Raw genomic sequence first — 15,331 nt, forward strand, 5'->3', positions numbered from 1 at the left:
TTTTTTTTTAAAAAGAGACAAAAAAAAAAAAAAAAAAAAAAAAAAAAAGAGGATAATATATATATATATATAAGCTAAGTATAGTAGGTACTGGATAATGCTGGAGTGATGTGAAGATGTGAGTTAGGACAGAGACAACATCAGTCTTGTTTGTGAAATTAGAGATGCCAAACAGAGGTTTGAGTTGTTGCAGGCCAATCACAATGGCTGCGCCCGCCATGAACCCAACGATTGCAGCATGGGAAAGAAAATCAACCAGAAACCCCAACCTGGATAGGATGTAAAATTCAATTGGAACGAAAATGATATATGGACTCTTATAGAGTTAAACCCTTGTCACATGCATACATATCATGATTTTATTGTTGATAGAAGAAAAAGAGGGTAATAAAAGGTCAATACAATCTCTACTGAGTTCGAATTCATGACCTCAACCACTAGACAGAAGCTCATTGGCTATTGTATTGTTTAATTTCTGATACATGTCATCATATTCATACTATATTTAGAATTTGACTTGGCAAATAGAGAAGTGAATTAATGAGTTTAATTAATTACCTAAATATTCCAAAAGGTATGCAAGTTGACTTGAATAGAATTCCATTCTAACCACTAAGGCTTGAACTCATGATGACCTCCCATATGGGAGAACCACTACCCTACCATCTTAGCACAAGGTACTTGGCATGCATGTGTGTGTTTATTAATTTATATATATAATTAATTAGTTAATAGAAAAAATGAGTACTAATAGTTATTTCCTAAAGCTAGCCTACAAAAAATATAATCCACCTTAAATTTTAATATTTTAGTTCTAAATAAATAAGTTAGTTGAAAATTATAAATAATAACTTAATTACTATATTTAAATATTTTTTATTTTTAAATATTTTAATAAAATAAAAACTTATGTGTATTCACACATCCAGTGGGGTGGAAATGAATTTCGAAAAGTTCCACCCACGCACCATAAATTGGGAATGGAGAGTAAAAGTATAGAAGGCGCACCAATGGTGAATGTAATCACCGTGATCGTTACAATCCCTACTCAAGATTTTTCATATTCATTTTCAAATTGTTGGAATGTGTAGGTGGTAGTATTTACTACCCACAAAACCCGGCAAATATAGTAACACTCGGTCAAATGTTGCAAAAGATATTAAAAAAAAAAAAGTGAAAGTTGACTAGTAAATCTATGACTTTTCTTTTATGATTTTATTATCCACAAAAAGTAAAATTCTTAGTCCCAGACTAATTAGGTAACTATCACCCTATTGTCTTCACTCAGGCTCGATCATCCCTTACATAAGAGTGTAACCGGGGGCCACCAGACCACAAAGTCTTAGTAATTGGGTACAATTGGGTACAGTACGTTTAGTTATGTTACCTTAAAATTCCAAAAGCAGCTTGGAAGGTACCAGCAAAAAAAGTGACAGTGAGAACCAGCCTTGTGTACCCAGCTGGGTTTGTCGCAGGATCTTCTAGCTTCGGAACCATTGAGGATATGAGAAGCGAGACAACCGCCACTGGTCCTATCGCTATCTCCCTTGAACTCCCCATCACAGCATAGATAAGTGGAGGAACAACACTTGTGTCTGCATCATATCAAACCAAAACCACCTAGCCAACTTATTATTAACGTAATTAATTCTCTTCAATCCAATCATGAAACAAATACAAGGTTATTAACTTTATATGCGTATGTATTGGGAAAAAGATACAAGAAATGGACTCACAAAGGCCATACTGAGGATCCAGATTTGCCAGAGCAGCATAACCAATACTCTACACAACATACAAAATCGATAAACAGAAATACAGTAGTCTCAATATTAACTTAAACTTTTACTTAAGACAGAACGTATATATATTGACTTAAACTTTTAGTTAAGACAGAGCATATATATATTAACCTGGGGGATGCAGAGGCTTGCGAGGGTGAGACCGGCCAAGACGTCGGATTTAAACTTGACCAAACTGTATTCTTTGCCCCATGAAAGAGGCGGAAACACGCTCTCACAACCCGAGAGGGCGGCCTGGACCGGGCGCTTTTTCAGGCGTTGGAGCGCAGTTAAAAGAAACGACCCCGTTTTCTTGACCGACCCCTCCAGCTTCCGGGACAAACCCGGCGGCTCGGGGACATTGAGCACCCAACTAGCACGCTCAACCGCCGCCTGCAGGGTTTCTTCGACGTCGGCGCGGCGGGTTGAGGAGGTTTTTTGAAGTGTTTGGGAGAACTCATAAGAGAGTTCCAATTCTGTCATCTCAACTCCGGTCGTCGGAGCAATGGCCATTCCAGATACTAAATACAAGCTAAACACAGTTTTAGAACACTAGTAAATTAATCAAGAACTTTTCTGGCATTGAAGGCATGACATTAATTAAGCTATCTTGAATGGTAATACTAGTAATTAGTGTAGTAGTGGAGAATATGCTTACCATTCAGTGCAAGATTATCTGAATATTGCATCTCAGGGCCTTCAAGAATATTGGGTTCTTTATACAGGCCGGATAATAAACCATACGTCACTCTAATAGCATTGGTATTAACGTTAAAGTGCTGCTTATGTTAATTAAAGTACTATAAAAGTTTCCCACTACGCCCTAAAAAAAATTAACAACTTGTAATAACAGGACTTAGCACAGTGGTTTATCACCCGAATTAATATAAAGATGTGGGTTGGATATATATATCCTATGTGTACACATGAATATTATAGTCTAACTAGTGGGCTGATTGTCTAACTTGTGATTTACCTCTGTAGTGTCTCTAGAGGAGAAATGTTGTGAGTTTAGAATTAATTCGACAAAACTGTGATCATCTAATAAGTATAAATAAAAAATAATGCGGAGTAATAACAACTTGCACTTTGAATAAGATGAATTTATTAATTTCTTGGCTTATTTCCTTTTTTGGGTAAATCCTTATGAAAGTTTAACCAAATATGACCCCTTAACTATTCAAGGTGTTGTAAATTCAAATTTTCATCATAGGGGCATTCGGTCTGATAAGATTACCTAAGTAATATGAATTGGGTAATGTTATACATGGTTGAAAAAATCGCTAGGCGCTTGGGGAGCGCCTAGCGCCTAGGACGCCTAGTCGGGGATTAATCGGCGCCTAGGCGTCCGTGTATTTTTTATTTTATTTTATATTTTTTAAAAATTTGTTTAAGTATTTTTAATTTTTTAAAGATTAATAATTATAAATTATATAATACTTTAATAGTTAATATTAAGATATTAAATATTAACCTAAAAAATATTTAAAGTTTGTACAATTTAGGATTATTTCGCTCAAAACGATGTTGTTTTGAGTGAAATAACCCATTAAAAAAAAGAACAATAGTTAATCGACCGACTAGAAGGCCTAGTCGGTCTATTCAACGCCTAGGCGGTCAGCGCCTAAGCGGCCTAGGCGGTCGCCTAGCCGGCCAGCCGCCTAGACCATCATTTAATGTGATACGCTAGGCCGGCGAGCATCAACTCAAGCTCGAACAATCGAGCTGCTCAAGCTCGAACAATCGAAATATGAATTTAAAATCAAGCAGGTTAAATTCGAACTCAAACTCGAGTTCGAGCATGAACTCAAGCTCGAACAATCGAGCTGCTCAAGCCATATTATTGTTTATTTATTAATTTACTTGGGTGTATATGTATGTATGTATTGAGTGCATTAGAGTAATTTGATTAATAATCCGTATAATCTAAAATATAACCCTCAACTAAACAAGTTAATACTACATATTCTAACCAAACACATAATCTAATATTGTTCTTGTAATCTCATCTAGTCACTTTTGAAGAGGTAATATTATTATTCAAAGTAATTTCACATTCTGTAAACCAAACACTACCTTATTAGAATACTATATATACCGTGAGCAGTTGAATTTGCAACACCGTGCATAATTGAGGGACTATATTTATTGAAATTTAAAAACAAGCCAACCCTAATATTAAAAAGTTAACAATTGAAACACCAAAAACACATTTTTTATCTTTTTCAATTGGCTCGATTAAATTTCTCATGGGCTTAGGGCGGGTATATGAAGTCTAAAATATAGTGACGAAATGGGAAAATCGAGATTATTTTTTAAAAAATAATTTTAAAAAAATAAAAAGGGAGTTGAACTAATACACTCAACATAATTGTTTTTGACAAGCCATGAAGGCAAATTTTACTATAGACGATAGTCCACAAAACTATGTGGCTCATGCATCAGAACACATTCACATAAATAATGTATTTTATGCATACAAAATTACAAATAATAAATTTTATGAATACAAATACTGAACGTTGATTTACTAAATATTAGATTTTTAAGTAAAGGGGATGTGTGTGCTGAATAAGTCTAACTATGTTCTACAAAGAATGAATCTCAGATACAACAGAGATGGGTCTAAAATATACATGTCTAAATAATCAACCTTCATTCAGTTTATACATAGTCAGATAATAATGAATCTCATGGATATAAATAATGAACATTCAAATTGTTGTCATACTATTTTGTACACATTCAATTGATTTAAACTATGAACATTACGTATAAAATAATGTATCATATACATACAAATAATGTATGCAATGTATAAAAATAATATACATTATACATAAAAAAAAAATTTTATCATATATATGATTCACACAGTTGTGCGAACCATGGTCAGGTCCACTTAATAAGCATGGAGTAATTAACCTGAGGCAAATTATTGTGTGGACCAGGGTCCACATAACTGTGTGGACCATGAATATAAAGTATATTATTTTTGTACAAAAGGTACATTATTTTTGTACTGAAATGTACATTATTTTATAGTACTATAAAATAATGTACTTTATGTACAAAAATAATATACGTTTAGTATATTAAAAATGTACTTTTTATTTATGATCCACCTGTGCGAACCACTGGTCCAACTGATTATTGTTAAGCGATTTCCATTTGGTAACCAAAATAATGGTCACACATTTTACACGACTATTCAGTGCACCTGGGCTTCTGTTATGGGCAAGCAATTTGTGCTCCAATGGTTGTTTTTTAACGTCCATGAAAATGACGCATCCACTTAATTGGCAAATTAAAGGCACCACTAGGCACCAAAATTAAATATACTTTTCGATGTCAATAACCTTGTGATCGAGTAGCATAAAGTGACTTTATAGCTTATAAGTGAGGGATATGCATGACTAAGTGTCACGTGTTGTAGCCTAATTAAATAATGCTAATTAACAATTTGGTTCACCAACTCTTTACAACTGTGGCACTTGACAAAAATTGAATGGTTCTCCACTGCACGTACTGAGTCAGTGATTGATTAGGCCAATATTCCAACATCCACTCTTTGCTTGTTGACTTCCTTTGTTCACACATTTGTGATATAATGACCGAATAGTTTACAGTTGTATTTGTAGTGCTTTTAGTGGGAAAGTGAATTGCGCATCATTATATTCCTGATTACACTTAATTATATATGGGTTTATCACTCTTAATATTCCCCTCTTTGTGTCCTAATACATTCTTCATTTTCACCTTCCCTTCTTTTCAGCCTCTATTCAATCCATCTAGCGCGCATAATTCAATTAAATATTGCATAATTGACCACTTCGAATTAATTTCATTAATCAGTTCAGTGGTGACTACTGATCAAATTAATTCGATTTGACTGTCGGTTTTAACATTTAAACAATTTCAGTTTTTTTTTTTAATTAATTTTGTTATCCTACCAGCATGACGATAAGTTCAAAATTTGTCATTGTCTTAAATTCTCAAAATTTTCCCAACTGTCCTATACTAGCTACTTCAATATATTGCTATGAACTGTGAATGGAAAATGGCACACCTCAAACTTGTGATGGCCTGATGGGTGCCCATTCCATCCATTTAAAGTGGACAGAAATTTTCATCCAATTTTAACGATAAATAAAAATCTTTGATGTGTCTTTCGCATATTAATAGCTAGATAGAAAGTCAATGAAAACCTACTTTTAAGAAAGTTCCCGGATTTGAGTCCAATCCCAACATTTGTTAGGTTAGAGTAAATTCAAAAATAATAATAAACAAAGTTGATAGGAATTTGTGTTTTTTCTTATAGGGATCCCTCAGAGGTTCTTTAAACCATGGTCCAATGGAAAGAGATTGCGAATTGTTTTGCGGAGGTCGGTAAACAGCTAAGTCCAGTAATTGGTGGCTAAAGGAATTGTTGGGGGCAGAGGTCCGTGAAGGGTAGGTTCATAATCATGTCTCTTCAAAATGTAGTGGCGGTATATCAGGAAATAAAGTTGAGCATTCGTTGTGAGGTATAACTTTTGGCATATAGTGTGTTTGATCTTAACAAGTATCATCTCACAGACCTGCAGCTAAGACGGGCAGGTACTAGGAGGGGAAATTGTTTGGCAGAAATCGGTAAAGGACATTGGTGGCTAAAGGAATTGTTGATTTGAGAGTTTTTGAGTCTCAGTCAACCAATACTATAAAATTTTATTTTATATATACAGCATATATAAACCCAATTAGGTAACTCAAGTGGCAAGTGAGTTTTCTTTGTGGGAAAGAATTTATGGAGAACCCAGGTTCAATTTTACAAGTGAAGATTCCCCATGCGCCAGCTCTCGTACCTCCCGGAGCGATGATATATAGGTGAACCTGGCACCCGGACCATTAACGAACAGAGATCGACCCGGTGAATTTACCAAAAAAAAAAATACATAAATACACACATATTGAGATTTGAGGGAGGAGATGATGAGAATAGTGGAGCATTAGCAAAAGGTGTACGTAATACTTACATCAACAACACAGTACAGAACAACCAAAGCAAACATAAATGATGACAACAATGGATCAGTTATTGCCCACATTAAAATCCTTATTCATAGAATCTTCATCATCACCAAGGGAATGGGAGCCTCTGTCTATCTTCTGCTGTTGTTGTTGACTCTTCCATCTCTCAACCTCTTCCGACAGTAACCCTTTCTCATCCACTTCTCCATTGCTGAATTTCTTCCCAACAATCTTCACCTTCTTTAGCGTGTACTGCAGATTAAAACACATCTTAGCTAGTCTTATCGATCCTGTTCTTGATTATTGCAATGTTTCCAGCCAATTTAGTCCTCGAATGAATGATGTCGCTTTATGTAATATAATTAATTGGTTGAATCAATTATTGTTTCTTGTGGCGATCGATGCAATCAATGGATTTTGTTTCGTTCCGTAATGCACCATTAAAGGAATGTGACAACTACAGATTATATTGTAATGAATTTTCAATTTGGAACACAATTTTGGATTTTCTTATCATATCTAGGCAAAAGGCCCAAGTTTATACTACAACCCTACGAGGCAAATTATACCATGGACCATGCTCACCTTGCATTATGAACTATGGTCCAAAACAACATTTGAATTATATAATTACCAGTGTTAGCAAAAATTCTGCTTAAGCACTGATTAATCGCCTCCTAGGTGCTAGGCGCTTAGTCGACCGCCTAGCGTATCCCCATAATCGGTGATCTAGGTGGCTGGTCGACTAGGCCGCTTAAGCGTCGCCTAGGCCTTCTAGGCGTCGATTAGGCCGACTAGGCACTGACTAAGCCGCCTAGTCAGCCGATTAGCTATTGTTACCATCTTTTTTAAAAGGGTTATTTCACTCAAAACGACATTGTTTTGAGTGAAATAACCCTATATTGTTCAAACTATAGATGCTTTTTATGTTAATATTTAATATTTTACTATTAACTATTAAAGTATTAAATAGTTTATAATTATCAAGTCTTAAAAGTTAAAATATATATATATACAAATTTTTTTTAAAAATAAAATATAAAATAAAAATTACATGGGCGCCTAGATGCCAATTAATCCCCGCCTAGGCGCTAGGCGCTCCTCGAGCGACCGAGGAACACCTAGCGATTTTTTCAACCCAATTAACATATTATGTACCTCGAGTTAACAAATTATGTAGGCTTTATTTGGTACGTCGAGTTGAAAACTAGCTAAAGGTAAAAAAATAATAATAATAAATAAATAAAAATTAGTAGTTAATAAGCCAACTAATAATTGTGATAAGTGTAAAAAACAAAAAGATAAACTAAGATATATTTTTATTTTGATTTTTTTTTTAAAGTTGATAAGAGTAGGAAAAGTTCATTTGCCAAATGAGTTTTTTGTTAGATAATTTATCATGTTTTTATTTGTTCGCGGTGAAATAGACACGCAAGAGTTAATACCGCCTCCATTGAGAGGCGATTTCATGACCTCCCATATGAAAGAGTCACTGCATGTCATCTGAGCACAATGTGCTTGGCATTTTTTGTGATAATTTAAACATAGATATGAACAATATTTCTCTACAAGCTAAGGCAAGCCGTAGTAATTATATATCTATACATTTTGCAATGTCTTCGGATTCATCATAGGAGACAAATGGTAGTGGAACAAATTATGAATTATCATTAATGTTTACCTAACGAAGAAAATAATCAAGTGATCCACAATGATGATAGGTTCTTTACTTCTTTGTTACTTTCCTCTCTGAACCTTTAATTTCTCATCCATCAAGTTATCCCAAATCTAACACATGCATGACATCATGTGGCAACAATTAATCCGTCGTTATAATGCCTATTACTATTATTAAGTACGGAGTAAAAAATAAGATGATATTTGATAATGTAAATGATCTAAGATATGTACACTACAAAAAAAATTACAATGTGTAGTAAAGAATAGCAAAGTAAAGTAATAATGATATTGATTGTGATAATAAAGTCAAGTGCAATTTGAAATTACAATGGCTCATCATAAGGCGGCTTCAACTAGGTCTAAAAATGTAGGTAGAGTCTAACAAATTAGATTCATCTTCAAGTTGGTGGGGCACAGTATTCATAGAGTTAGAGCAAGGAATATACGTTGAAAATTCACTAACAAGTTTGATGTGGCGTACGGTTATGGATGGGTGGCTTAGGTCAATCATATAACACATATGTCGGGTGCGGATGTGACTATCAAGACAACAACTTGGTGGCTGACATGGTATGTGTTGTTGCTACAATCGGAAACCAACCTCAGAGATCAATTAACTTCTCGATTTAGGAGGTATGAGAGTTTCCAAAACTGGTTGGATTGAAATACTATAAACACTCCATATATCCCATCAATATCTACTAAATTATACGGAGTATAACAGTAAATATTGATAAAGTTCTAATCAAAATAAAAATCTGTTAGTGTAATTGTTTGTTGTGATTAGTTGTACATTCTATTTAAATTTTTTGTAGAATCATAATATCTTTTTAAATTTGCCCTTATTCTTTTTAGCTTTAATTTATTTCTCAATTTCTCCTCAAACTTGTTAATATTCTAACTGTGGAGTAACATGAAATCAATATACCATCACAAATTTATTTTACAAGCATATATAAGGACAATAATTTTGGAGGTTAAAGACAATTAATTCATAATTTATTATTTGTCTTTCAATTAATTCAAAATTTATTATTTATATATAGTTCTATAAATAAGTATCATTTTATTTAATTAAAAAAAAACTATAATTCTTTCATATTATGCATGGTGTATCTTTTTTAGAATTGTTTTTCACATTAACGAATAATTTTAAATACAGAATGGGGATTAAACCGGGTAAAGATTAACGACTATATAACATTAATCGATGGAGTAAAGGAAAAAAGTCATTCTTTTACTTTTTCTACTTTTCTTTAATGGATGCCTTTTAATGATTTAATTTCATGATTGCTAGTAGCACAACCCTCTCCCCAAACATTTCTCAACCGGCCGGCCGGCCATTATATCAACCCATCCACTCTGGGCTACTAGGAAACCAAAAAGCATGGCAACATTGGTGGCGTTCTTTGCTCTCTGCTCGCTCGCCGCCGTTACCGCCACCGCCCATTTCATGGACACCCCTTTCCTCGTAAAGGGCAAAGTCTACTGCGACACCTGCAACTGCGGCTTTGAGACCACCGCCACCAGATATATCCCCGGTACATTTTCTTCAACTCATTAAGCTCTCATCAGATATATAGATCATCACTTTTATTTTTATTACTAGTCTCCACTCTTGAAAGTGTTGAAAAAAGATAAATCGGCTTAGGTAGTCTACATTAAAGGCATAGAGTCTAGCATAGCATACAATACTCGTGTGGCATCCCGGGACCCCTCATGACAGCAGACCAACCTTATCTTCATACGTGTCATACTGATTTTGCCTTGTCATAGGCTCATCAGGAAACGGGCTCCCGACTAGTTGTGCCCTTCGAATCACATATGTCCCTTCACAGTCAAGTCCTAGACTAGAAAGGCTCCCAAAACTCAATCGGATCGGCTTGCCTAACTTGGCCAGTGTATGAGGCAAAACACCCTTTAACGCTATTAACACTTCCTTTACCCATAATGCAAGTTAACCAGTTGGCCCGTTCATTCATTGAGTCTAACACACGGAAACCGTCCTTGACATATATATAACTGCCTAAGAATATAAACTAGTTTAAGTTACATATAGTTAACTAGCTCAAATCAAGAAGATTAATAAATTACTGGTAAAACTTTATATAATTACCAAATTAATGGTCAGACCAATTTAGTTAGTTAATGTTCCTAATTAAATTGACAGGATCAAGGGTCCAGATTGAGTGCAGAAACAGGGGCACCAACGCCCTGGCCTACACCATCGAAGGCGTAACTAACTCGGAGGGAGAGTACAGCATCTTGGTGGAGAGCGAGCGCGGCGGTGACTTCTGCGACGTCGTTCTGAAGCAGAGCTCCGACCCTCTCTGCGACGTTCCCAGCCAAGGACGCGACCGTGCTCGCGTCATTCTCACTCGCAACAACGGCATTACCAGCGACGTCCGTTTCGCCAACAGCATGGGTTTCGATACTGCCCAACCTTTGCCTAGCTGCCCACAAGTCCTCCAACAGTATCACTTGAACGACGACAATTTTTAATGAACAATTACTTTTCTTGTTTTCATCCTAAACTCATTTGTGGTTGAAGCCGATGCTTTGTATATTTAACGTTGTCATATCAATGTGCACTCTCTTTTGTATTTGAGTGGCAATTTATATGGTGGATCAAGATCTACGGTTCACAATGAATTTGTACAATATATAGGATTTGATTTTTTTAAGTATAAAATTCAGGTTCATAATACACAGAATTATATAGTTGATATGAGCGCATAAATACTTAATATAATACACAGAATTTATATTCATTATATCGTGTTTATGTACATGTGTATTATGAACCTGCATTTTGTACCTTATGAAGTCAAAATTCTAGGTATTGGACTGGGGTCCACAGTGCACTATGGGTCTTAATTCATGATATAGCGATTGTATTTGTGTAACATGGGGCAAATTATCAATTGTTATATCATGGATCAAGGTTCATATTGTATTGTGAACCCTGATACAAAAATTTTGTACCTTCAGTTCATATTATGTACTTACGGTTAACCGTTTTAATACATGAAAAACAAATAACTTGATAATTGTTGGCACATAATATGATAACTACATGTACAGAAAGTCAGAAATTGTCTAACTGTAGGTACAAGATGAATAAACTACAGATACATAATGTGAAGGTTATTTTTGGATCAAGGCCTATAATGAAAGATAGACTAATGGCAAACTTTTGTTTTTCTAGTTTGTCTTTTTGTTATTGTAGACCTCCTATACAATAGCCGGTTGTTATACCGTGGACTATGGTCAACAGAGTTTTGTGGACTATGGTCCAAAAACAACATTATTTCTTTAAGTAAAGAAACGACAGTTGTTACATTTTAATAATTTTTGTATTTTTTATGTGTTTATAACAAAATGAAACTGTGTCACATATTTTGAGAAACCTTATAAAGAACCATCAACAATAAGAAATATTATTGATAAATATTTTTACCAAAGCAGTATGCTACTGTTGAGTCTTCCTGCCGTGAGATATTGAACTTATGCCATCCAGGGACAGGGAGTGATCCAATTAAGGCAGCAGAATTGGAATTACAAAAAAGTGAACAAAGTGCAAGCAGAGAGAGCTACAACAATTGCTTTATAAGTAACTGTGCTTGGCATCCTTCCCTTATCTTTCCTCAACAACATACCATTGTATATTGGCAAATTGATCAAAACCAGTACCCCACACAGCACAATCTGCAACCCCAAATTCTCAAACACAAATCTTTGTGTCACCATTTTCTTCACTGCCCCAACAAAGCAGAAGACATTGAGCATAGCCACAGATGACAGGATGGTAAACATGGGAGAATCACTCCCAAATTCCATCATCTCCTGCTCATACCTCACACAAACATCCTCGTCCGACACCTTTGCCGAGATTACAAATGTTGAATTCGAACAGCCCGCCAATTTCAGCATTATATCAAGAAACGCGAGGAGGTAAGCGCTTAATCTCTTGTACAGCCACATTCTTTGCTCGTTCCACCAGCCTAGGAGCGTTCCGTCTGTATAGAGGAACTCAGCACAGCTGTAAGCAAGCGTCGTGACTACTAAATAAGCAAATGGCAAAAACCACACGCTCGAGACCTACATTCGACATAATTAAGATGATCTGTGAACTGATGTAAAATAAGAATAGTACAGTTGAGGTGGGAATTGATGGAATTACCTGAGGAAACAATGGAACCCCTTTGAGTAGGTAAAGAGAAGGTATAATAGAGTAACATAGAACTGGCAAGCAATCAGGAGCCCAAAGAGAAAAGGGCAAATAACTATATGTAAGACCAATGTTGAAGAACTTTCCTAGTGGACTATACTTTGTAAAAAGAGTCTGAAAGCCTCCTTCAGACCATCTCTTTTGTTGAAGCAGAACCTGATCCAGAGTGGTTCCTGTCAGACCTAAAAACGCCTTTCTTGCCGGGCTAAAATAAACTGATTTCCACCCCTTGCATAGAATCGCATACCCCGTCAGCACATCCTCAACTAGACATCCATATTTCATACCAATCTGTCAATCAAAAACATAAATCAATGATGATCAGAACATATACTATATTCCAAATTTATGCATATGTTAACTCAACGCTTCAAACCGAAAAATTAGAAACCTCATGACCCCATTGAGTGTTTTCCTCGTACGTGCAGCTCACTAGTTTCTGCAGACTCTCTTCAAACTCTTCAACATTTTGATGTGTTCTTGTAGGAGGCTCACTCTTCAATAATTCATTCCTAGCCGCCTTGCTGAATTCCATTCCAAATAGAGCGTCCCTCCTGTGAAAGCATCCGGTTCCAATATACCAAGGACCACCATAGCCATCCATGCCATGAAGTTCCACAAACTATACAGAAAACAATGTAATGCAAGTAAGATATATAGTACATAAAACGAGTAAGTGTCACTCTGTAAAGCATATCAAGTGTGGTGTAGTACATAGATTATTCTAAAGGAGCCTCCATATAACTCATTCTTGGTAATATTCTGGAAAGCCTGTGGATACTGTACATAAGCAATGTTGTGGCTTTTCTCTTCATCCATGAAGAAGCAAAGCGCATCTTGAACTGAACCCGAGTCGTTTGAGTACATATCACAATCGAGAGTAAGAATGATAGGAGCATTGCTGATCTCTGATGAAACCCTTATCTGAATATATATCAATTAACAGATTAAAATATTGGGGTGATGCAGCAAATGTTAGTAATGTATATTATTATATTGTTGGAGTTTAATTAGCTGACCAATGCATTCAAGGCACCAGCTTTGAAATTGTGAAAATGATGTGGCCTTTTCTCCCTGGCCATGTAAACTAGAGTTGGCAATGAGTGGCCTTCACTGTCCTTGGCTTCTCGCTCTCTTCCATCAATTACAATCTTTTCAAAGTAAGAAAAAAAAAATGCTTCAATTCACACTACATTTAAATAAACACAGCCAAAATGAAGGACAAGAAAGTTTAAAATTCATGGCACCTGCAAGATAGCAGCATGATCTTTACGAGATGAAGATGGATCCCACTTAGAAAATCCTGTGTGCTTATTGTATTCATCTGTGGGGATTCTTCCAAGTTGGCATGCACTCTGGATTCTCTTCTCCATTTCTTGATACAGCTTCTGCCAAATTAAGAACGTCATGTCATAGGTAACCCTAGTCAAGTTGATCAAGGCTGATGACTTGGTAAACACACGATTAGATTATAAGTTTGATCCTCAGTCTAAGCAACCTATAAGCTATATGCCATTCTTAGTTTGAGCTAATCAGCTATCGACAATCTGACTTAACCTTGTGGCACTTTGCTCACAAGAAGGCTTTCCCATCTCACCTTTACATGTGAGAAATCTGTGCCACTGCTGACATCATATTGGTCAGAACAAAAATAAGCTGATGGGGACCTTGGCTCAATGTTGAATTTCTTGCAATATGGAATCCAGTGCTTAGAGAAGTTGGAAGCCTCAATTAGAGCATAGAAGGTAAGCTCAGATCCAGCATCATCAGAGAGGTAAACACTCAGCTTCTCCGCTGGGTAGTCGTATGCCATGACAGACAAAACAGTATTGACCACCATGATTGGCGGCTCTGTTGCAGGGTCAGCTGTACATATAAACACATCCACTCTTGGCAAAGCCTTCCCATACCTGTTTCTCATGCCAAAAGGAGAAACAACAAAATGTTAAATATAAATAATTTAACCATACAGAATATCGACACAGAGTATAACAACTTCTAGTTATTCAGTCTAGTCAAACTAGTCAACTTGCACCACTTAATATGAGAATGAAAAACTTAATAGTATGTAGACCTTTTCAAGAGTGTTTGTCTGAAAGGTTGACGAAAAACAGGGCACCAACGCTGAGCCTGAGTGAAAATCCAGTAAATCCCAAACCATAACTCCGCCCCATACACCCCTATCCAACCCATTCTTCCATATTCCCCAGCTTCTGGAATGTGAATCACTCTGTAAATCCAAACACAAACAATTCCCACAAAAATGGAAGCTGAGAAAAGGCGGTAAACCAGCCTGCCTTTTGCTATCCTGCTTTCAAATAAAGGCTCGTACTTCCCATTCTCCACTAACTCGGTTTCCATTATTCTCCACACCCAAGAATATTGCCTTTCTACTTCCCAGTTTTCTGAATAAAAAAACAAGTATTAGCCGCCACAGCAGTATTATATTATCTTACAGCTTCATCATGCCACTATAACGACCGTTGGTTAATCAAGGTAAGAAAAATAATGTTTACTAATACTGTAATAGACAGATATCATAGGCATTGGCTGAATGGCTGGCCGGCATGGCAGCATACGTAATGTTTTGGTAATGTTTTTTCTTTGTAATCTTCCTTTTAATTTGGTT

The 15,331-nt window shown here is 35.9% G+C and overlaps 3 protein-coding genes across 4 annotated transcripts in view; 1 reads left to right on the plus strand and 2 right to left on the minus strand.

The window, feature by feature from the left end:
• Positions 1–2,523, minus strand: part of LOC116020651 (low affinity sulfate transporter 3-like) — a 6,450-nt gene extending 3,927 nt beyond the window's left edge. The window contains exons 1-5 of one of the 2 annotated variants that reach the window (XM_031261128.1): positions 2,440–2,523; positions 1,914–2,302; positions 1,737–1,785; positions 1,388–1,595; positions 92–269 (exon numbers count right to left, since the gene is read on the minus strand). In XM_031261128.1, coding sequence (XP_031116988.1) covers positions 92–269; positions 1,388–1,595; positions 1,737–1,785; positions 1,914–2,302; positions 2,440–2,470 — 855 coding nt within the window. In that variant the 5' untranslated portion in view covers positions 2,471–2,523. Of the gene's footprint in view, positions 1–91; positions 270–1,387; positions 1,596–1,736; positions 1,786–1,913; positions 2,314–2,439 lie in introns of both variants that reach the window. The other variant, XM_031261129.1, reaches the window with a different exon arrangement.
• A 7,263-nt stretch (positions 2,524–9,786) lies between these two features.
• Positions 9,787–11,176, plus strand: LOC116020697 (pollen-specific protein C13-like). The gene is made up of 2 exons (XM_031261192.1): positions 9,787–10,012; positions 10,642–11,176. The coding sequence occupies exons 1-2, from the start codon at positions 9,859–9,861 to the stop codon at positions 10,971–10,973; spliced, it is 486 nt and encodes a 161-aa protein (XP_031117052.1). The 5' UTR covers positions 9,787–9,858; the 3' UTR covers positions 10,974–11,176.
• An 836-nt stretch (positions 11,177–12,012) lies between these two features.
• LOC116020650 (cellulose synthase-like protein E1) lies at positions 12,013–15,143 on the minus strand. Its single transcript, XM_031261127.1, has 8 exons — positions 14,777–15,143; positions 14,300–14,612; positions 13,950–14,090; positions 13,722–13,853; positions 13,417–13,626; positions 13,094–13,324; positions 12,655–12,993; positions 12,013–12,572 (listed from the first exon to the last, which is right to left on the minus strand). The coding sequence occupies exons 1-8, from the start codon at positions 15,061–15,063 to the stop codon at positions 12,030–12,032; spliced, it is 2,196 nt and encodes a 731-aa protein (XP_031116987.1). The 5' UTR covers positions 15,064–15,143; the 3' UTR covers positions 12,013–12,029.
• Between the last annotated feature and the right edge of the window lie 188 nt (positions 15,144–15,331).

Source organism: Ipomoea triloba, chromosome 5 (assembly GCF_003576645.1).
Source record: "Ipomoea triloba cultivar NCNSP0323 chromosome 5, ASM357664v1".
Classification (NCBI taxonomy): domain Eukaryota; kingdom Viridiplantae; phylum Streptophyta; class Magnoliopsida; order Solanales; family Convolvulaceae; genus Ipomoea; species Ipomoea triloba.

Bases quoted from the DNA above. Each gene is read 5' to 3' on its own strand.
- LOC116020697 (XM_031261192.1), top strand. From the start codon at position 9,859: ATGGCAACATTGGTGGCGTTCTTTGCTCTCTGCTCGCTCGCCGCCGTT. The intron at 10,013-10,641 runs GTACATTTTCTT...TTAAATTGACAG, and splicing joins CGCCACCAGATATATCCCCG to GATCAAGGGTCCAGATTGAG.
- LOC116020650 (XM_031261127.1), bottom strand. From the start codon at position 15,063: ATGGAAACCGAGTTAGTGGAGAATGGGAAGTACGAGCCTTTATTTGAA. The intron at 13,325-13,416 runs GTACTACACCAC...TTTTCTGTATAG, and splicing joins GCTCCTTTAGAATAATCTAT to TTTGTGGAACTTCATGGCAT. The intron at 12,573-12,654 runs GTAATTCCATCA...TGTCGAATGTAG, and splicing joins GGGTTCCATTGTTTCCTCAG to GTCTCGAGCGTGTGGTTTTT.